Source organism: Cydia pomonella, chromosome 27 (genome assembly GCF_033807575.1).
Source record: "Cydia pomonella isolate Wapato2018A chromosome 27, ilCydPomo1, whole genome shotgun sequence".
Classification (NCBI taxonomy): domain Eukaryota; kingdom Metazoa; phylum Arthropoda; class Insecta; order Lepidoptera; family Tortricidae; genus Cydia; species Cydia pomonella.
In genome coordinates, this window is record NC_084729.1 from 5,939,384 (window position 1) to 5,962,703 (window position 23,320).

Consider the following 23,320-nt stretch of genomic DNA (forward strand, 5'->3'; position numbering starts at 1 on the left):
GTCGCTGGCACTAATAAGGAGCTAATAGACGAACTGGTCAAAGAGCTCTCTGGTCGTTTCAAGATAACGACAAAGGAAGCATCCTACTTCTTAGGAGTAGAGATACAAACCAGAGGAGATGATATAAAAATCTGTCAACCCTCGTACGTTCATAAGATATTGCGCAGATTCGGGATGGATGCATGCAAGCCAGTCTCGACGCCTATAGCAAAGGACAGCATGTTTTGTGACAAAGTTGACCGGAGTTACATGCTGAGCAACTATAGACAGATGGTTGGAGCTTTGGCCTACTTAATGGTATGCACCAGGCCTGATATCGCTTATGCTGTCAGCGTAGTATCACGAAGTTTAGAAAATCCCAGTGATCAAGATTGCATCAAGCTGAAGCGAATTTTGCGGTACTTACAATTTACGCCAGACTTGGGGATACTGTATCATAAAGATCACAGAAAGGGTTATTTGGAATGCTATAGTGATGCTGATCATGCAGGAGACATTAACACTGGAAGATCCACAAGTGGTGTGCTTTGCATGTATGCGGGAGGAGCTATTTCCTGGCTCAGCCAAAGGCAATCAAGTGTAGCTATTTCAACTACGGAAGCTGAAATTGTAGCTGCGAGCGAGGCTGCAAGAGAATCGATTTGGCTCTCTCGTCTCATCGGTGGTATAACCGACCTCAAGCACATACCTTGCCTAAGAGTGGACAATGAAGCAGCTATTAAGCTAGCTGAGAATCCGGAGTTTCATCGTCGAACGAAACACATCCGAGTCCGACATTTCTTTGTGAGAGAACTGGTTACAAGTGGAGAACTTGCCATAGCTAAAGTGTCCAGTGAAGAGCAACTGGCTGATATGTTCACAAAGCCACTTGCAAGACCCAGGTTGAGAAAAATAACTCAACAGATAGGTCTTTGTTGAGAGGAGATATTGAAAAAAGAACAAGTTACCTAGCAACTAAAGACTATTCTGTTTGTTGACTGTCTAATGTGTCATTGTGCAAAAGTGTAGAAGTGAACACTGTTAGTTATATTTATTTAGTGTTGTTTTGTGTGTGTGATGTGTTTAGTGTAATTGAGAACACTTGTGACTCCTATCCGACACTGCGTGGAACTTACGCGTAAGTTTTTTATTGTTAAGTACAAAATAAATGTAATAAATTATGTAAAGATTTGTAATTAATTTTCATTATTGAAATTTCTCGGTAATTAATAGCAAGTAGAATTTACATAAATAAATAAATATTATAGGACATTATTACACAAATTGACTAAGTCCCACAGTAAGCTCAATAAGGCTTGTGTTGAGGGTACTTAGACAATGATATATATAATATATAAATATTTATGAATACTTAAATACATAGAAAACACCCATGACTCAGGAACAAATATCCATGCTCATCACACGAATAAATGCCCTTACCAGGATTTGAACCCGGGACCATCAGCTTCGTAGGCAGGGTCACTATCCTAGGCCAAACCGGTCGTCAAAGTACATCTCTTAATTATTAATATATGACTGACTTATCGGTAACAGATTTATCGATATTTAATTGTTTCAAACACTCATTTTTGCCACTAAAACTTATGTCTGGTGATGCATGACGCGACAGGTAATTCTCCGACCATGCTACAACCACGTCATATCATAAAGGGACCGTGCATGAACTGTAGACGGCAGCACAGGAGCCCCCTATTCATTAGCGCGAAGCATGTCGTTTCCATTTGTCGATTTAAGAAGCCAGTGTGAAGTGTAGGAAGCAACACGTTAGAAGCGTGAATTGTTTTCGCTTTCGATTCAGGTCACCAGATGGCAGACTCTCGCACACGTTAATACGATTCTGGGGGCATACCGCAAAAACCGAAATTCGCAAATTGCGGGGATCTTTCTCTTTTAGTCTCACTAAGACTTATTTAGAGTGACAGAGAAAAATGCCCGCAATAGGGTGTTTCCATCTACAAATCTTAGGGCAGAATTGTATCCCAATAAATTCTTTTGGATTATAAGAATATGTTAAACTACTTTTAGGGGACCTGTAATGACCATATTTTTGTAAATATTGAATTTAAAATATCTTTTGGCACACGTTACGTGACCAAACTCGAAACGTCTTTGAAGATTCTGATGACGTCACAACTTTCGGATTGACACTGTTGACAGTTAGGCGATAAACAACAAATGACAAATGTCAGTTGACAGTTCGTATCTTTTACGTGTGTATACATGTAGTTATGTGTCAAACCGTAAACTGTGACGTCACACAATTTTCAAAGCGCGTTTTGGGCGCGAACGCATCCGTCAATATATATTTTGTTAATTTAACATATTTAAAGCCGTTTTTAGTATAAAAGTTGAATTTTAGGGCAACTTTTAGTTAATATAGAACGTAATACAAGCGTTTCAAAAAATTGGAAACAACCCTATTGAAAAACTTCGATTTTCGCGGTTATAGCCCTGCATCGCTACTATCGCGCTACGGAGTCGCTGCAAAAAGTCGCCATATGCTAGAGTCAGACCAAGTTGGCAGCGATTTTAACAGTCCTGACAGTAGGTACAAGTGTTATTTTAAACGTCAAACTTCTATGAAATTATGACGTTTACTAACACTCGCACAGGCTGGGCTATCAAAATTGCTGCCAACTTAGCTTGGTCTGACTCCACTTCCTGACTTGCATTAACATCATACCTAATACAATTTAGTTGATTGATCAAAACTAAATAACCAAATACCCTTCTCTATGAACTAATTGTTAACACAACTAAACATAACTATCTCCAAACAATTTTCAACTCAACAATATAATTTTCCTTATATAAGAGTTTCCTTATAAAATTAATGACCTATTATTATAAATAACATACTTCTAAAGAACTGAATGTCAAAAACCCAACTTAATATCTTTTGCATAAGGTTTAAATAACGACTTAACCCTATGAATGCCAAAGACGGCCACAGAGGCGCATGTTTACAGTTGAATATTGACTTTCGTGCATTCCAATAAGGTTTACAATATTACTATGCATTATATTTATAACCCTTTGAACGCTAGACGGCGAAAGAATATGCCCTGCCCCGGACGCCATTTTCCCTCCTTATTTATAACCTAAATCTTTTTTCCTATTTTTGATTATTCATGGTGAATATTAGATATGGTTCAATAAATTGTTTTAAAAAAGTGCCAACTAACATATATGCAATATTAAACAGGTTTAAAAACCGGCAAATTTAGACGTTAAAATACTTTTGTGTATATTATAACGTATTATTTTTTTAAATTATGCATAGCAGAATTTTGAGAGCTGTTTTTCTAGACGACTATCTACAGTGGCGCTAACTGGCGAGCACTAAAACGGTAGCCCTCATTTTTACGGAGTCCCTCGTAAGTTCCTATTGCATTGGCGAAGCTGGCGTCCTTGGCAAGACCCCGATGACGGCCACAGCCGACTGTGGCTTTCAAAGAGTTAATATTATATCTAGGGTGATTTCGTTATGACGGACTATACTCTCAGGGGTGAATATCCTACTGAACGGCTTTCACTATGGAGCCTACCACTAAATTCAGTTCAAATTACTTATTTCTCTAAGATTAGAAATCACTTAAACGAGAAACAATCAAAATTTTAATTATAACACAAATCCAGGTAATCCATGAACGAGCATTAAATTGAGAAAAAAATGCACATGTGATTATGCGGGTCCACACTGAGCGAGCATACGCGCGAGACAATTTCCTTACGCACAAAACGGCCAGTGTACACGTGCCTCGGCCGAGGCGCCGCGCGCGTTTTCCTCGCTCAGTGTGGACTGGCAAGGCCGTTTTGTGCGTGAGGAAATTGCCTCGCGCGTATGCTCGCTCAGTGTGGACCCAGCTAATTGCGAAAAAAAAATCACATGTGATTAACCGTAATATATAAGAGGGCAGTTTTTTTTTGCGTTTTCGGGGTTCGCCCCATGGAAAAGTCAGTATAAGCGTCATCCATTAATTACGGCACACAAAATCTTTATTACCCCCCCCCCCCCCCCTGTCACGCTTTTTACCATCTCTTTAACATGTATACATTTGACATGAAACCCCCTGTTGCCGTGACATAGTATGTGGATGACCGCATAAATGTTTCGTATGGAACGTTCTATATTTCGTGTCATCCACGATGACGCACAGATTTGCCAAAACTCACCTTTAATAACATTGCAATACGCGTCAAGGCACGCGTCTTCATGAATGACACGATCTATGTAGCTATGCAAATAAAAGCGTTTATCGCTCAATTTCATTGGTCGATAATTCGGTCGATATAAAGCGTGCGGGAGTCCCCGCAGGCAAAGAGAATTAAGAAGACCAATAGGCTCACTCCATACAACGGTTTTGTTACCAAAATACTATTTTTTTCGTAGTCTACATCTAGCGTCAAGTAGTGGAACTCTCAGTACTACTACTCGACAATAGATGTCGCGGCAAACAAAAAGTCTACATTTTTAACTCCTACGCTTACTCTGGTTATAATATTAGCTGAAAATCTTTGAGCATTAGACTTTTTGTTTGCCGCGACATCTATGGTCGAGCAGCAGTACTGAGAGTTCCGCTACTTGACGCTAGATGTAGACTACGAAAATAATAGTATTTTTGGTAACAAAACCGTTGTATGGAGTGAGCACTCTTGGTCTTCTTAATTCTCTTTGCCGCAGGCGATATATAGACTAGTGAAAGTTGTCAGTCGATAGTTCGGTCGATATATTTATATACTTTATTGTACATAGAAATAAAAACACGATAAACACAGTTACAGAGTAAATTAAATACAACAAAGGCGAACTTATTCCTGTATGGGATCTCTTCCAGTATGTACAGCATGCGGGTGAGTCCCCGCAGGCGGTAAGGTGGTATAACGACTAGTGAAACTCATAATGACATGCTTTATGGAAATCGCCCGCACCCCGCACGCGGGCCGTATCGACCAACAACTGAGCCATTATGGAGACTTCCTTGCAAGTCGCCTTTTTAAACTCTCCTATATAATAATTGTCATTTATATTTGCTACTCTTACAGTCACGTCTAAAAATATCGATACGGATAAAGTGTCAAAAATATGTACACACTACCCTAATATAAGGGCCATAAGGTCGTGTATACATATTTTTGGGCACTTCGATCGTGTCGATGTTTTCAGACGTGACTGTATGTAAGAAATATGGAATTATGATGCAATGAGTTCTGGTCACCTGGTTACCAAATTTGTTAGTGGTAGAGAGTTATTTAGTAAGAGGTGTAAAGTAAAGTCTAGAAGCCGTGGTATTTTGGGCGCTTTTTACGCCTTCTGTACATATTATACATTATATACAGTCAAGTTCAAGTAAATATGTATACATTTTTTCACCTTATTGCAATGGATTAAAGTGCAGAAATATATATTCATGAACTCGACTGTACTTATAATTCTGTGTTACATATTATAAATATGTACGAGGTATTCTAATTCTAAACATAACGAGGTAGTTTTAAGGCCTATGATAATGGTATTTTAAAGATGGCGCTGGCATAGGTTTTTCCTGTAAATCCTATGAATATTATCAAATACTTTTTTTATTGCCTGGCCCTTTCAGCCAAATCTCATAGAACAAAACTAGAGACAGGTAAGCCTATGCTGGCGCCATCTATAAAAACTTTGACAGTAGCCATTCCCATCGGGAATTAGCACCACTAGAGCTTTACTAATAAACGTAATAACATCAATTACTATGTTTATTATCCAATAACAATACTGGAAACAAAAATAAGTTATCTGTCTTACTAGATATGTTACAGTGTTATACTTTAGCATAGATAAAGATAAATAAGTAAGGATAGAGTGCTTACTCCATAGTTCAGTTTTTTTACCAAAACGCGTATTATTTTCGTAGTGGACATCTAGCGTCAAGCAGCGGATTTCTCAGTACTGCTACTTGACAATAGATGTCGCGATGAACGAAAAATCTAATGCTCAACAATTTTCAGCTAATATTATAACCGGATTAACCGGAACTCTATTTTCAACTCCTGCTTAATATTAGTTTTAAACAATTCTTTTTAGTGTGATATGGGTGTACTAATGTACGTGATGCCTGAAAATAAAACTTTTATTTTATTTTATTTTTATTAGTGTTAGCAATACTTACTTCAGTTGCGACATTTGTGACACCTGCCTGTCTGATAAAGTCGCTACTTGACGCTAGATGTCGACTACGAAATAACCCGCGTTTTGGTAAGAAAACTGATGTACGGAGTTAGCACTATCCTTACTTATTTCTCTATGCTTATGAGCAGGGCCCGTACTTTTCATGCCGTTGACGCAAAAATGACGTAATTTAATATACAGGGAGTTACTACAAATTTAGATAGCTTACTTATTGATGGGTATCATAATAAATACTTGTTACGTGAATAAAAGCTTGTTACGCTGTTAAAAACCAAAAATATGTATTATTTCATAAATTAATAATCTATTATTTATTTGTGTGACACTAAAATGAAAGTCAGTTAGACATTTCTATACTGATTGACAAGTATATGTATCAGTTACCTAAAGAGGTTGACAAATGATTAATTATTACGAAATTACTAATTGGAATCATACTCTATGTAGCGTGACGTCATTTTTCTGTCAACGGCATGAAATGTACGGGCTCTGCTTATGAGGCAGAAGCCCTGACAACACTGATAAGGCTGCCTCCACGGAGACATAGATGACAGACATGCGGGAAGCAACCAATAGAATTGGTTAATAATTGAACTGAGCGGAAAAAGAGATCTAATGCTATTGGTCCTCTTATCTTCGCCTCAGGAGAGGCAAGACTGTGTTAAGTTCTTACTCTGAGGCAGAAGGCAGGGGCCGATAGTTCCTAACGCCCTCCATCCGGGCCTGGCGGCGTTGGGAGGGCGTAGCGCCCTTGATCTTAGTGATGATGTGCGGCCCTTTCTTAGACATGTCTGGCACAAAGGAGGTACTCGGCTCCTAAAATTTAAAAACAATATTATTTAAGTCAGACCAAGATAAGTTGGCAGCGGTTTTGGCAGCCCAGATTTTTAAACGTTTTAAACTTCTATGAAATTATGACATTTACTTAACACTTGCACTTGGGCAGGGTGGTTAGAGTAGCGCTACCTCGCTTCAAGCAAACTAGGCACAATTGTAGATTTGCGGAAAATGCCCAGAAGCACTAACTAACACTTGCGCAGACTGGGTTTAAAATCGTTGCCAACTCAGCTTGGAAGTGCCTAAAGGCTAGTCCAGACGGGATGATCAAAATTTAATCACTAATTTTAGATTCATGATTTTTAAGCGCTCTAAATTTAAAAAAATTACCCCAAACGCGAATAGTATAGTCACAAATTGGTATTCTAGCGTCCGCACCTTCATTTTATTGGTAATATCGGTCATAATCGGCGGTCGAAATTGGCGTCTGCGTCCACTAGTGTTGGTAGGAACTCGAGTCTTTTGAGTCTAAATTGAAGAACTCGACTTGTTTTTACGAGACTCAGAGCTTAAAAAACTTCTGAGTCTTTTAAGTCCCGAGTCGAGTCCCTTATTGAGTCTTTTTTTAGTACAAATCAAAAGTACTCGAGTCTCCGCATAAAGACTTAGTCATTTTATAGGTTTTACCGAAACAACAGTAAAGGCAATAGGCGTTATTGTATGATTTATGTTATGTATATCCATGAAGATAAGGCATATCGAAAAAAAATATTTGTAATAAAATTACAAGTTATCCGAAGAGGACTCAAGTGTCTACAGAAGACTTGAGTCTCTAATAAGTTGAAAAGAACTCGAATTTCGTCTTAATTATCAGAGTCTGAAAAACTGAGTCGAGTCTTAAAGCAGAGGACTCAAAGGACTCTACTCGAGTCCTAGCCAACACTAGCGTCCACACCACCTGATTTGATCAAACAGTTTAATCAGAATTGCAGAATATTGTTCCTGTCTGGACTGGCCTTGCGTTGAATGGTTGGTTTGCTTAGTGAATCTGAGTCCACGTACGTTTTTTTGGGCATTATAGGTTCTATTAGAAGTATTAGAACAAATTAAATTATTTTTAGAAAATATTTTAAATAGTTTAGGGGGCGCCGTAAGCCTTCATTAAGAGATGCATATACTCGGAAAAATTCGACCAATGCTGCCGTGACCCCGGTGGCCGAGTGGCACAGGCACCTGCCGCCTGACGCTGGTTCGATTCCAGCCTGGGGCACTGTAGGCCTGGTCACTTTTTCTTAGTATATGACATTTATTTCAGTTTATTGTAGGTTCTGCCATCTTATGAGCTACATTGGAAGCTTAAACTTGACATTTACACTTAGCATTATTAAACAGGGGGCTCCTGTGTTGCCCTATGATGAAACTAAATACATATTATAGGGACATTCTTGCACAAATTTACTAAGTCCCACCAGAGGTAAGTTAAGAAGGCTTGTATTATGGGTACTTAGAAGTCAGACAGCAATATACACATACAACAATTTATATAATATAAAAATACTTAAATACATAGAAAACATCCATGACTCAGGAACAAATATTTATGCTCATCACACAAATAAATGCCCTTACCGGGATACAAACACAAGACCATCAGCTTCATAGGCAGTCACTGCCCACTAGGCCAGACCGGTTGTCAAACTACTACTAACAAGGAAAGGTACCCAACTGTCCGACTCCGATTTGATTCATTTTGATATATGTTATAGAGTAGTCTAAAATAACGGACACGTATTTTTTTTTAGCTGCCCAAACTCAACCTATTGGGAGAAATTGTCCTCCAAAGTACTAAAAAGTTACTAAATCTTCTAACTCCTATAGAAAGTGATGCTCAAGCAACTTACTAGTTAATGGCTGGTTTGAGTATATGTTTGAAAGCAGCAAAAAAATAATGAGCACGTGTTTTGTTATATTGGCTAAAACTCATTTTTTCCTAAAAAAATCTTCATTCAAGTTTTATAATATCTTATCATTATCACTATAGTTACACATAAAGACGGGTGTTTTTATAGGAAAACTTGAGTTTAAGCAGATATAACAAAACACGTGTACATTATTTTTTCCTGCTCTCAAACATATACTCAAACAAGCCATTAACTAGCAAGTTGCTTGAGCATCACTTTCTATAGGAGTTAGAAGATTTAGTAACTTTTTAGTACTTTGGAGGACAATTTCTCCCTATAGGTTGAGTTTGGGCAGCTAAAAAAAAAATACGTGTCCGTTATTTTAGACTACTCTATAACATATATCAAAATGAATCAAATCGGAGTCGGACAGTTGGGTACCCTTCGTTGTAAGTGTATTCTAGTTCTTTGTGCTTACCTCCTCCCAGTTCTCGTCCGTCTGCACGACGGGTACTGGCGGCAGCTCGCGCGGCACCACCTCGTCTTCAACCACGTATTTTTGAGTGTCAAAGAGGAAACGCTTTGGGCAGGTTGAAACGTGGAACTGTGGATGATTAATACTTTTAGAATTTTATTACACATTGGTTAAGTAACTCCGAAAGAGCACATTTTCTATCTCATTTTATTTTTATCTGTCCCGTCAGAAAAATATAAGTCATTTAAATACTCGAGCAGGCAGCACATGAGAAGGGCGGTATTCTGAATACATAAAACAATAAAAGTAGCAAATAATTGTATGTAAAATCGTTGTTATGTAGCGCACTAATGAAATTAAAAAATACTTCAAAGTTACTATTAAAATAAATAAACTATGACATGACTAATACTTATGAACAAAAACGCCAATTTCATAGGTAATTACCCAATATGTATGTATGTATGTCACTTTATTGCACATAAAACGGACAAAATAAAACAAAAGAAATGTTATGTACAAAGGCCAACTTATCCCTAAAAGGGATCTCTTCCAGCTAACCTTTGAGAAAATGCGAAAGGATCAAACACTAACACATACATATATTATTAAAACCAAAAACACACTTAAATACTAACAAACTTAGAATAAAATGTATCCTAACATTAAAACTACCTACAAAACTAAAATTAATACCTACAAAAAAAAAACAAACACAACATGGGTGACATAGCTCAATATGTTTATATTAAGCTAGATCACCCAGGTCAGATCCCTGCGGAAATCAAATCACTTTGATTTTGAGTCAATCGCTTCAGCATAATATATTATTCTAGGTTAGGAAATCCTACAAACCTACTTTTTCATTGTGTCAATAACAAACTAAAAAATCATGAAGTATGGAAAATATTTATAAGTGGAAAAATGTTTTCTCTTTTTGTATGGACGAAGTATACTTCCCTCTTTCATATTTTTTCTCATAATTTTTTTTTTTCAATAGCTTATTTTCCTGATAGGTTTTCTAACCATTCACATACTTTGTATATATTTTCCGTTGTATCCCTTTTGGAAGGTCAACTGGCAGTTGCTTTCGTAAAAACTAGTGCCTACGCCAATTCTTAGGAGTAGCGCCAAGCGGACCCCAGACTCCCAAGAACCATGGCAAAAAGTCGGGACAGTGCCAGGATGATGTTGATGATAATAAAGATTAAATTTATGACTATGATGACTGCTTAACAGACTTTGGACATGTTTCGGGGTCTGCTTCCAGCACTTTTACACATGTATGTGCAGCTGGTAGTGCTCAACTTGGTGCGCCTTGTTGTAGTGTGGTAGGGCACAGCACAGCAGTTGTCATTCCAGATCTAGAGTCTAGAGCGGAACCCAACTGGGGAACCTTAAGTTTTGGAGAACCTTACAGAAAACTGCAGCCAAATAACACAGTGATGTCTTCCTGCCGGTGAGTAAGGTTGCTGGAGCTCAACGAGGGTGTGGAATATTAGGGTCGGCAACCCCTTTTGACGCAGTCAGGTAAAAGCTGGGACAATACAAGGAAGACGATGACTTACATCCAGCTCAGCATCGTTGACCACATGCGTGCTGTCGAGTGGGCAGGACACTTTGGGCATGTCCAGATATTGCTTGCGGCACTTCTGAAGATGTATGTGCATGCGGTAGTGTTCCACTTGGTGCGCCTTGTTGTAGGGGCAGGTCATCATCTGATGAGGTTTGGGGACGATCACAGTGCTGTGGAAAAATGTAGGGATAATATAAAATGGTTTCCGTCCCAAAGGGTAAAACGGGACCCTATTACTAAGACTCCAATGTCCATCTGTCTGCCTGTCACCAGGCTGTAACTCATGAACCGTGAGAGCTAGACAGTTGAAACTTGTTGCTGACTTCTTCTTTTTGAGTTTGTTAAAAATAGTAGCAGTTTCTTGACTGAATTATTTCATTGGTGCATATTTTCTGTAGACCGATACTCCTGTAGTTAAAATTGACACAGAGTTGACTTTTTTTTTGAGAATTGGGTATTCTATAACGAATTTTGTTTCTTGGAAATTAGATAATGTAACGGAAATATTAACAATGTAGGTAGTGAAAAATCATATTTCAGAATAAGCAGACCTGTGGTAAAGAAATTACAGTCCAGGTTTGAGATATATTGGAAAAATTTTGAGTCATATCTATCGTACAACGACCATAACTTGTAAACAAGTTACAGTCATGCTCGAAGTTAACAGTTGACGAAATAAGAAGGACTTACGAATACATGTTGAGGATTTGATGCAAAGTTACTGGAAATGACGAGAATGCGAAAATAGGTTCTGTGAAATAGATATTAGACGGTTGTAAGTACTTCTTTCTAACCACTTCAGTCTTCAAAACGCTTCAAATTTCATAGAAAAAACTGATTTCAATTTGAACGAACGAAAATTCTCTTTCAATGAATGATATGAGTGAACTGTTGACTGTTGCTCTATTATGTATTTCGGATATCATGTAACAGTCACGCGTATTGCAAATAAGTATCGTTGATTAAGGTAGTTGATTACAATACAACCGATCTTAGCCAGAACAATAAAATTTGTTTTCTTCTGATTTTCTGTAACGAGCAAGTGGTTAGTGACGCTGACGATCATTTTTATCCGACAATCGGTTATACCAGGGACTACGAGGATAGTATTTGAACAAACCTCGGACTACAATTGATTGACATGTGTGTCAAGCTGTCAAGTCAAAGGTCAATTTATTTATTGTGATAATGATAAAAGTTTGTGATGCAAATAATGCGTTTTTTGTGATATTTCATTAATTTGACTCATCGAAAATATTTAATTTGATATATTTATTGTAAAATACATCTATCATTTTACAATGGACGAAGCTAACAATGTAGCAGATGCTTTGGAAGAACCCATACAGTTCTCAAAAGGCATAAATCTGAAGTAAGTATTTTTAACTTAAATGAGGATAAACTACTATTGATTTCAACTAAAACAGCGTCAAAACTCTTAGATTAGCTTTATGATAAAGATTTCAGTTATTTCTAGTTGTAGTGGGCATTAAACACATTGTTTTGGACTTTATAGGTATTTGATTCGTTTCCGCACAAAAAAAATAGATTACTTGTTAGGTTAGAGATAAGGCATGTTTACTGCCTCTACTAATGATTGCCTTTTATTTAGATAATTTGTTTAGCAAGTATCTCAATTTTGTTTCAAAAATACTCAAAACTTATCCATTAAGCTAGCTAGCTAGCAACCTCGCGCGGCAATTTCCTTACGAGGCGTCTCGCTTTGTATGTACCCGCCCAATTTGACTGTGATTTGGTTACAGAGAACTGTTGACTTCAAACACCGAGTTCTGCATTGACCTGGACTACAAAAATGCAAATAACGCCTTGAAGGCAGATCCACTTCTGAACGATGACTTGTTTGGCGTGGATGATGATGATGAAGACAGGTATTTAACAAGTTTGTTATTTGTGATTGTTAGTTTTATTTGACTTGCAACATTTGTATTGAAGTAATTATGTACAGTCAACTATTTTTCTATCAAGCATTACAAGTTCTTAACCTTTTGACCACCAGTCGGAGGTGGCCGTCATCGGAAAGATGCTTCGCTAATGCAATATAGGGACTTACGTGGGGCTCAGTAAAATTCAATTTTGCTTAAATAATTGCAATTGCCTCGCGTCGGGGCACACCTTATTCCTTTGCCGTACATACATATGGCGTTCAATAGTTAAAGGAATTTTAAAAAAAAAAGTATGTATTATTGTTTGTAGACATATCTGCTTGATAAAAAAATTGTTTAAACTATTGAACTCCATGCCTATTCCATGTCAGAATCCACAAAGATTGATATTGGGATGGGGTACTTCCGGTTCGAGCACCATCTTGATTGTTAGCCTCATGATTAATTCCTTTGTTTTTTTGCTCCTTAATATTGCTTAAAGTGTCATATTGACAGCTTATTATACAGTAAGCTCATGTGGTAGTGTGCAGTCAATAGAGAATTAATCTTGAAATGCTTTAACTGCCATTTTGGAGTCAACGGCCCACGGTCAAGAGCCCACACGCTGCTTGCAAAGTCCAGCTATTGCTTTACAAGAACTAAAATCGCCGTACACTGTCTTAGTTGTATTGAAAGCTCCTAATACCTTGATACTGGTGAAATAGTCCCACTGGACTGAAGCCATAATTTTAAAAGAATGGAATGGAATGATATTGGGATGTAGCGGGTAGGTCTTTGGTGGTCGAAGGGTTAGTGTGGGTTTGCACAATGCAAATGATGAATTCATAATATAACAAACTCTATTTAATCAGGCGTTTTTTACTAAAACACATATCAATTAACCCGGAACAGCAAAGTTACTTCTTCAATATTACTTCTTTAATTTGATCCAACTCTTTTTAACAGTGACATCCTCAAGACCTTGGAACAGACCACAGAGTATGGCATGCTGTCTAGCCCTGAGTACCACTCCTTTGATGAGCTAGCAGCCAAGATGACGGACTGCATAACAACTGGGGAATGCAAGATGTTGGTTCTAGAAGAAGGTAAAAATAATCGTATTGCCTTTTGTACTGGGATCCTCAAACTCAAACATTCATTTAGCAAATAGGCTGCAAGGGTACTTTTACATGTCAAATTGCATTTTACATAGTAATAAAAATAAACCATCAACAATTATTACTTAGAGATGTTTAAAGTCTAAATGTCGAATTACACAAAAATACTATAATATGTATTTGTTGTATATATAAATCTTAGACAATTTCGTGCTTCGAATTGACAGGTAAACGCGATGACGCTATACAGCTCCATACAATTTGCGGTAACTCTGATTGTCAAAAGTTGATGTTTGACGATTCAATGACCGCAAAACGTGGCGTAGTACAGCGCCATTTGTTTTGGATGTCAAACTAAGGGGCACGTATTTACCTCTCTATTACAATCCATTCTCTTTGATAATGTATGTATGTATGTATGTATATACTTTATTGTACATAGAAATAAAAACACAAAAAACACAGTTACAGAGTAAATTAAATACAACAATCGTTTCACATTGCCTTAAATAACCCTGGTATTGAAATTGTATGTGTTAAGCTTTTAAACTGTGCCTCTTTAAATAACATTGTATCACTGTACTGCCCTTCATCAGTGCGAACAACTCAACTCAACTGGGATTCAATATTCACGGCTCTTTCGAGTAAATCATTAGTAGCTGGGGACTTCAATGCACATCATACTAATTGGTCATATAAATGTGACGTTAGAGGAAATCAGCTGTTTGATTCAGCACTCGAGCATGGTTTTGTATCTCTAAATGATGGAAATGCGACAAGGGTTAAACTCGTAAATGGGTCACTCCAGGAAAGTGCTCCAGATATCACCTTTTGCTCGTCTGATATTGCTGTTGATTTTACCTGGCAGGTTATGAATGAACATTTAGGGAGTGATCATCTAATTTTGAAGTTTAGTTTAGATTATCGGGATATCGGGCACTTTGAGCAAAGATTAAATTTTAGAAAAGCGGATTGGCCTGGCTTTCGCGAATTCCTAAAAGAATACCTCTCCAATCAGCCAATTCCTACGCAAAACGATGTTCAAGTTACTTATGACATCTTTGAGACTGGTGTCAGTAAGTCCTTAACTATTAATATTCCTGTAATTAAAACGTGTACTGACCCAACACGGAATTTCAAACCCAAAAACTATTGGAATGCCTCGTTGTCTTTGGCTGTAGCTCAAAGGCGACTAGCATTAGCAAAATTCAGACGGAATCCGACCCCTGATAATCTAAAACTCTTGCAAGTAAAGGTTGCAGGTGCACAACGCCTCATTCGTAATGCTAAGGCGTCGAGTTGGCGGGAGTTCTGCCAAAGTATAGATGAAACTACTTCTGCGTCTGACATGTGGAATCGTATGAAGTGGATAAAAGGTCATAAGCGTTCTAGGGTTGATGCATCTGAAGAAAAAAAAGTCGAACTCTTGCGTTCTCTCACGCCTGATTTCGTGCGACAGGAGTCACCGACGTTTACATCTGTGAACCCACAATTAGAGGTAGAATTTTCGCTAGAAGAATTAACAAGGTGTCTAAAAAATAAGAAATCTTCTCCAGGGGTAGACGGAATAACGTATGCTGTGTTATGCAATCTGCCATCACAAGCATTGTTATTTCTACTTAAATTGTATAACTTGATTTTTGTGTCAGGTGAGGTGCCCAGGCAGTGGAGAGTTATCCAGGTCGTACCTATTCCTAAGTCAAGTCAAGATAACTCTTCGAAGCTAAGACCGATTTCTTTGATGTCCTGTGTATCTAAGATATTCCACACAATGCTAGCGAGACGCCTGGAATGGTTTATAGAACACAACCAGATTCTATCCCGAAATACCGTTGGCTTTAGGAAAGGTCTATCCTGTATGGACTGCCTAGCTCGCTTAATATCCCACATACAAGTGGGTTTTGCCAAAAACACTTGTACTCTAGCTTGTTTTTTCGACATTGAAGGTGCATATAACAATGTTTCGGTTTCTAAAGTCGTTTATATTCTAGATACCTTAGGAGTTGGGGGCAATTTTTGTAGATATTTATGGGCCTTCTTGAGCGAGAGGCATCTTCTGCTAAGAGACCCTGAGGTCGGTTTTTCTATGGTGCGGTGGACAGACAAGGGTCTAGCTCAAGGGGATCCACTTTCCCCTCTTCTGTTTAACATTGCTACATATCAGATTTGTACCGACATAGTCAATGTCTCAATTTCCCAATATGCTGATGACTTTGTGCTATATGTCAGGCAAAAGAACTTACATGACAGTGTCTGCTTAATGCAAGATAGTTTAAACTCAATGTTAAAAATTTTAGACAGTTTAGGACTAGAGGTCTCAGCTAGTAAGTCAAAGTTTTGTATTTTCAGCAAAGGTGATAAAAAACAACAAGTTAACCTATTAATCCGAGGACAACCGCTTTGCTCTGATAAATCTACTAAATACTTAGGTGTATTGCTAGACCAACACCTGCGATGGGGAGAGCATATTAATTATGTGGTTGAAAAATCTCAAAAATACCTTAACATTTTAAAAACTTTAGCTGGCGCGTCTTGGGGAATACATCCTAAGCACCTACGGAGGTTGTACATATCCTTGATTAGAAGTAGACTGGATTACGCGAGTGCACTTTTTCACAATAGCGCCAACAGACACATCTTTAAGCTTGAAAAAATTCAAAACCAAGCTCTAAGGGTAATCGGAGGCTTTATCAGGTCTACACCGATTCACGTTATGGAAAGTGAACTATGTCTTGTGCCATTGCATCTTCGTAGATGGTTCTTGGCCACTAGGTTTTGCTTGAAATCACTGACCTGGTCAGATAACGCCACGGTTGATGAGATTCTGGAGTTGCGGGCCTCATGCCAAAGAGGGTACTGGACTAAGACAAGGAAAAAACCTTTGCTAGCTGTCGTAAATGAGGAAATCTCTGTAGAGCATATTCAGCCGTCATTCCCTTTACCAATGTTTCAATTAGATGTTTGGGTGTCAAAAATTGAATTACATGAAGTCTTGCACAGCGGCTTAGAATCTGTTGTTGGTGCAAAACACACACACGACGCCAATGCTCTGCGTATTGATGTGGTTCAAGAACTGAATAGAAAATATATTAATTTTTATAGAATATTCACTGATGCATCGAAGTGCGATAAAAAAATAGGGGCTGCCTTTTTCGATCCATTTAGTGCCACAAGAGCACAATATAAAATTTCAGCTGGAGTTTCTATAATGACCGCGGAACTCTGTGCGATTTATCAGGCTTTAGTGTTTGTTGAAAATAAAAATTATCCCAATGTGGCAATTTTCACGGACAGTAAAAGTTCAATTCAACATTTGAGCAGGTGTGCCTCAGGCGAACGTTGCTTTTCACTGGCGTACAAAATCTTAATGCTAATCTCTAAGCTCCGAAATTGCGGAAGGTGTTTGAAAATACAGTGGGTTCCGTCACATATCGGCTTGGTGGGAAACGAGGAGGCTGACCGGTTGGCGGCAGCGGCTGCTTCTGAGGGGTCTGAGGTTGATGTTGCTCCAGACTTCTTAGAAATAGTCGCTCAGTATAAAGGAAAAATGTATGGTCGCTGGAAGGAGTTCTTTGATGCAAGGTCGCAAGAAAAAGGAATATGGTACAAGACCATCCAATGTGAGCCTCCTCGGATACCTTGGTGGGAAGTGGCCGACTTAAACCGGGCGAATATTGTACGTGCTCACAGGCTTCGGTCCGGTCACATTCCATTAAATATGTTTGCTCATCTGATGAGGAAAGCAGAGTCGCCCAACTGCGATATTTGCGGCTCTGTCGAGGATGTACAGCACTTCCTAATGGAATGTGTTCGGACTCGAGACAAGAGGGCGCAACTATTTGAAGCTAGGGGTTATGCAGTAACTGATATTGGGGTTTTTCACTCGATATTGGCGGAACCGCTGTCTAAAACTGCGAAATTCGTGTACAGTTTTTTTGACAACTCGTAACACATTGAAACTGTAATGTAGAGGCCCAACGGAGCCGACATGTCTCATTGATAAAGGCTCCTTTTAAATATGTAGATTAAAAAAAAAAAAAAAAAATACAACAAAGGCGAACTTATCCCTGTATGGGATCTCTTCCAGTTAACCTTGATAATAACTATGTTTTCAATATAACAGGGGACCCTAAGAACCCGTTGGTACCGTATGACGCAGTGGTGACAATTCACTATGCAGCATACTGGGAGAGAGAGAAGATACCTTTCGACTCCACGCTCACCATGAACTTTGGAAAACCCCAGGTAAGGGACTATGTAACCTTCATGTTCAGGTCTGGGCCTGGTGAACATGTCACGGACTCTACACGGGGAATTTGAAATACTCTATATGGTTGTTGTAATATTTTATAGTAGTACCTATATCGTTTTTTACTAGTACATAATTTGGCGACAATAGGGTTGTTTCTACAAATCTTAGGGCAGAATTGTATCCCAATAAATTCTTTTGGATTATAAGAATATGTTAGACTACTTTTAGGGGACCTGTAATGAGCATATTTTTGTAAATATTGAATTTAAAATATCTTTTGGCACACGTCACGTGACCAAACTCGAAACTTCATTGAAGATTCTGATGACGTCACAACTCTCGGATTGACACTGTTGACAGTTAGACGATAAACAACAAATGAAAAATGTCAGTTGACAGTTCGTATCTTCTACGTGTGTATGTATGTTATGTGTCAAACCGTAAACTGTGACGTCACACAATTTTCAAATTTAACATATTTAAAGCCGTTTTTAGTATAAAAGTTGAATTTTAGGGCAACTTTTAGTTAATATAGAACGTAATACAAGCGTTTAAAAAAAAATGGAAACAACCCTATTAGACGCTATATTGGAAAAAAAAAGAAAAACGACGCAACAGTCAGCAAAACTATTAACTTAGCACCCTGCATACAAATATTGCATTATTGAGTAGGGTGTATTCCCAATTCCCATTTGTCCTCGCCTCGCCCACGTGAGAGAGGCAACGAGCACACAAATGTTTAGATAATGTAGAATCGGGTGAAGTAAATTATGGGAACTTATCAACTATTGAATTTTAACTCCACGACTTTGAATTTTAATTCTTAGAATAAATAAATAAATATTTGGGGACAATCTTACACACATCGACCTAGCCCCAAACTAAGCAATGCTTGTACAGTCAGCGTCAAATACTTTGTAGCATCCAAAGAAGCCAAATAGTTCGGTACGCCATATATTTAGTATGGTGTACCGAACTATTTGGGCACTTTGACTGCTACGAAGTATTTGACGCTGACTGTACTATGGGTATTTATCTATATACGTACGTATAGATAAATACATATATACATAGTGAACACCCATGACTCAGGAACAAATATCTGTGTTCATCACACAAATAAATGCCCTTCCCGGATTCGAACCCGGGACCATCGGTTTCATAGGCACTACCCATTTGGCCAGATCGATTGTCAAGAATGTATTATCCATTTCTGTTGTCTTGTGTCGCATCTGGGCCCGCTGAGGACAGATGAGAATATTTTTTTTCTCATCTCCCCGCTGTCACGTAGAGTAGACAGATAGGATTATTCCGTTTGTATGAAACTGTTTAGAAACACCGGCTGGGCGAAGGCAGACTGATCCCCGGGCTGGAGATAGCCCTGACGCTGGTGCGGGGCCCGTCAGCGCGGCTCCTCGTTCTATTGGAGCCCGCGCTGGCGTGGGGCGCGCGGGGCGTGCCGCCGCGCATCCGCGCCGAACGCGCGCTCTTCGTCATTACGCTCTATGACGTCCAGGACCGCGCCACGCCTGAACAGTAAGTGCGACGTTGCCAGCTCGTTGACAACGCGTCTAAGAGACGCTTCCCAGATTAGATTTTCGTACATTGACCCGCCTGTGGCTATCTCTATTGCACGCGCTAATAATGCAGTTGTATGGGAGGCCCGTTAAATATTTATTTTATTCTGTTTTTTTTGTATTTGTTGTTATAGCGGCAACAGAAATACATTATCTGTGAAAATTTCAACTGTCTAACTATCACGGTTCATGAGATACAGCCTGGTGACAGACGGACGGACGGACAGCGGAGTCTTAGTAATAGGGTCTCTAAAAATTAAAATCTAAATTATTGTACAAATACAACACATACACATGAACATATAAATAAATTCAAAAGTACCTATTTACACCCCACTCTTGGGCTGAGCGGTGAATGGTTCAAACCCGATTGTGTGTGCGTAAACGACGCGGTGTCATTACATAATTAGCTGCCTCGCGAGGAAATTGACGCGTGAAGCAGCTGTGTAGTAGACGTGCCTCGGGCGAGGCACGTCTCCACCGACCGAGCGGCTTCGCGCGGCAATGTCCCCACGAGGCGGCTCGTTCTGTGGGGTCCACGCCTATAGGGTACTCGTAATTTTGTTAGTCTTTCATTTAACCTCCAACGAATCGCAACAAGTCTGTTTGTGTTAATGATTATTCATTTATTTTTCAGGTTCAACAGCCTTCCAAAGGAAGAGCAGAAAAAATACGAAAACATCATGAAGACAGTTGAAAGTTTGCACGCGGAGGCTAAAAAACTATTCTCTAAGAAAAAATACAAACCAGCCAGGAACAACTATCAGCATTCCATGTTAATACTCAATTCTGCCAACCCAGAAAATGCACTTCAAGAGGAAAATATTAAGAAATTTAGAATTAACACCTATGTCAACTTAGCTATGTGTTATTGTAAACTTAACAAACCAAACTACGCAATATCGATGCTAGAAAATTTAGATTATGTATCAGACGTCGATAAACATTGTAAAGCATTATTTTACTACGGAAAAGCGTATCAGTTATTAGGAAACAACGAAGAAGCGCTGAAATATTACAAAAAAGCTTTAACGCTGGAACCTAGAAACAAAGATATTGGTAAAACACTGGCTGAATTAGACGAGTATTTAAAAAAGACAGCGGTAAAAGAAAAAGAACTGTGGCAGAATGCCTTCCAGTCAATGCCAGCTAAAAAAGAAAGTATTGTCTATGATGTTGAACAGGAATTCGAAAATAACGTTCGCAAAATGTGCCAAGATCTGACAGGGAGGAACGAATATGCCAAATTTGATCTACCTACAGGTCTGTCTAAGGATGAAGTTTTGTGTATCAAGTCCCTGATTAGGGATTTTGATGGTCTAGTTTTAGTGGAAAATGGTGAAGGTAGAAGGAAAAAGATGTCTATTATTAGAAGGTTACTGTAATAATGTTACTTGTTTTTTTTTAACAAACAAACAGTCATACTAATCATTGAAGGGAAGATTGAAGGGAAACGAGGACGTGGGAGAAGGAGAATATCATGGACAAGGAACATAAGAGACTGGTTGGACGTGGGCAGTACAGAGAAACTAATTCGCATGACTTCAGATAGAATGGCATATAGACATAAGGTCGCCAACCTCCGGGATGTAGAAGGCATTTAAAGAAGAAGAAGAAGAAACAGTCATACACAATTTTTGATCAAAACTTATAGACAAAAAATAGACCTATAGTTTCATATGTAGAAATAAAATATAAACAGGTCCGTGGCTATTACAAAAAACAAAAATACTTAAATCTGTATTTTATAATAACAAATACTTGAAATATGTAAATCTGTGATTTGATAAGTCTGCAGAAAATAAGTTACATATACATCGTAGTCTCGTAGTACATTAAATTTAAGCAAATAACAAATTCCAGTTATAATCAATATTTAAATGCATTCTTAAGTTGTGTTAGTGAACAGTTAAAAATGTCTAAATCATTAAGTTTTTGATGGCGTCGACGTCCAATTTCAAATTAAGATATTTTTTTATTACTATAGACGATGGAATACATCTAAGATTATTACTAAGAAGAATAGTGTAAAATGTTGTGGTACTGTAACGTTTCATAATCCAGTAACCGCAAAACGCATGTCGGTGTCCTATAACGCCATCTATTTTATTGTCAATTTGGTAAATAGAGTTGAGAGCTGAAGTACAAAGTCCTGCAAAGTATTGTTTTTTTTAAATACTACGTCGGTGGCAAACAAGCACGCGGTCCGCCTGATTGTAAGCAGTCTCCGCAGCCTATGGACGCCTGCAACTCAAGAGGTGTTACATGACCCTACACTTCGCACCCTCGTTGATCTCTGGCAGGGTCTAGTGTTATTTGGCTGCGGTTTTCTGTAAGGTGGAGGTACTTCCCCAGTTGGGCTCTGCTCTAGATCTGGAATGACATCCGCTGTGCTGTGCCTTACTACTCAAAACGTGATAACATTCACAGTTCCCATACCTCTCTTTTGGACGTAGTTTAAGGACATACCCGGGTATTTTGCAGGTCTTTGTACTTCGGCGCTCCACTCTACGTGATACTCAACGCCCTACGCGTGTTCTAAAACAATAAAGTGTTATGAAACAATTAGGTGGCTCCACACAGAGCGAGAGCATACTCGCGAGGCAATTTACTCACGCACATAACAGCCAGTGTAGACGTGCCTCGGCCGTTATGTGCGTGAGGAAAGTATGGGGTCCAATACATTCCACGACTCTTCTCTTTCTATGCTAATATGATCAGTGGAGCAGTTTAAATTTATGCAAAAATCGTGCCGCGACAAAATGACCCTTTTTGGACCCTCTCATCTGATGATTAGACTATTCGGACTACACTAAGCATATCCCGACATACATTTTATTATATTTTGTATAAAATACAAGCGTAATATTAATAAAATGGTATTATTGATATTTCATGCTGTTTATTCAATGTAAAAATTCCAAATTACTTAAATCTGACTTTATCAGTACTGATAACAGACGATAGAAATCGCGACGAACGTAAAACTTCATGCACAACAATTTTCAGCTAATATAATAACCGGATTAAGTGGAACTCTATTTCCAACTCCTGCTTGTGATATTAGCTCTAAATTGTTGATATACACTTTTCGGCAGACGCGACACTGGTGACATCTAGTGTCAAGTAGCGGTACTGATAAATCCACTACTTGGCGCTAGATGTCGACTGCGAAATAACCCGCGTTTTGGTAAGAAAACTGTTGTATATGGAGTTAGCACTTTATGCTTACGTATTTTTCTATTGCTCTACAGAGGCTCAGCTCCTGCTAGGGTAAGACCGAAATAAAAAACCGGACAAGTGCGAGTCGGACTCTCCCACCGAGGGTTCCTTACTTTTTAGTATCTGTTATAGCGGCAACAGAAATACGTCATCTGTGAAAGTTTCAACTGCCTAGCTGTCACGGTTCATGAGATACTGCCTGGTGACAGACGGACGGACAGATGAGTTTTAGTATTAGGGTCCTGTTTAACTAACTGGGTATGGAGGTCTAAATAGAGGTGTAGTATTCCCTGTCCCCATCTCACATAACAGATGGGAATAGTTTTATACCCCGTATGTAAAGCCCGACCAGAAATATATGATC

The 23,320-nt window shown here is 38.6% G+C and overlaps 2 protein-coding genes across 2 annotated transcripts; one reads left to right on the top strand and one right to left on the bottom strand.

Moving 5' to 3' along the window:
* Window positions 1–4,024: 4,024 nt before the first annotated feature.
* LOC133532511 (gametocyte-specific factor 1-like) lies at window positions 4,025–11,819 on the bottom strand. Its single transcript, XM_061871234.1, has 4 exons — window positions 11,595–11,819; window positions 10,897–11,074; window positions 9,332–9,457; window positions 4,025–6,991 (listed from the first exon to the last, which is right to left on the bottom strand). Exons 1-4 carry the CDS (start codon window positions 11,600–11,602, stop codon window positions 6,845–6,847), a joined length of 459 nt encoding a protein of 152 aa, XP_061727218.1. The 5' UTR covers window positions 11,603–11,819; the 3' UTR covers window positions 4,025–6,844.
* A 169-nt stretch (window positions 11,820–11,988) lies between these two features.
* On the top strand, window positions 11,989–22,625 carry LOC133532491 (inactive peptidyl-prolyl cis-trans isomerase shutdown-like). Its single transcript, XM_061871199.1, has 6 exons — window positions 11,989–12,276; window positions 12,668–12,793; window positions 13,754–13,893; window positions 18,029–18,150; window positions 19,491–19,693; window positions 20,372–22,625. Exons 1-6 carry the CDS (start codon window positions 12,206–12,208, stop codon window positions 21,117–21,119), a joined length of 1,410 nt encoding a protein of 469 aa, XP_061727183.1. The 5' UTR covers window positions 11,989–12,205; the 3' UTR covers window positions 21,120–22,625.
* The last annotated feature ends 695 nt before the right edge of the window (window positions 22,626–23,320 follow it).

Excerpts from the sequence above, each read along its gene's own strand:
- LOC133532511 (XM_061871234.1), bottom strand. Across the intron at positions 9,458-10,896 it reads TCAACGATGCTGAGCTGGAT|TTCCACGTTTCAACCTGCCC; the intron begins GTAAGTCATCGT and ends AATCATCCACAG. Across the intron at positions 6,992-9,331 it reads CGGACGAGAACTGGGAGGAG|GAGCCGAGTACCTCCTTTGT; the intron begins GTAAGCACAAAG and ends TTTAAATTTTAG.
- LOC133532491 (XM_061871199.1), top strand. The coding sequence starts at position 12,206 with ATGGACGAAGCTAACAATGTAGCAGATGCTTTGGAAGAACCCATACAG. Across the intron at positions 12,794-13,753 it reads GATGATGATGATGAAGACAG|TGACATCCTCAAGACCTTGG; the intron begins GTATTTAACAAG and ends TCTTTTTAACAG. Across the intron at positions 13,894-18,028 it reads GATGTTGGTTCTAGAAGAAG|GGGACCCTAAGAACCCGTTG; the intron begins GTAAAAATAATC and ends TCAATATAACAG.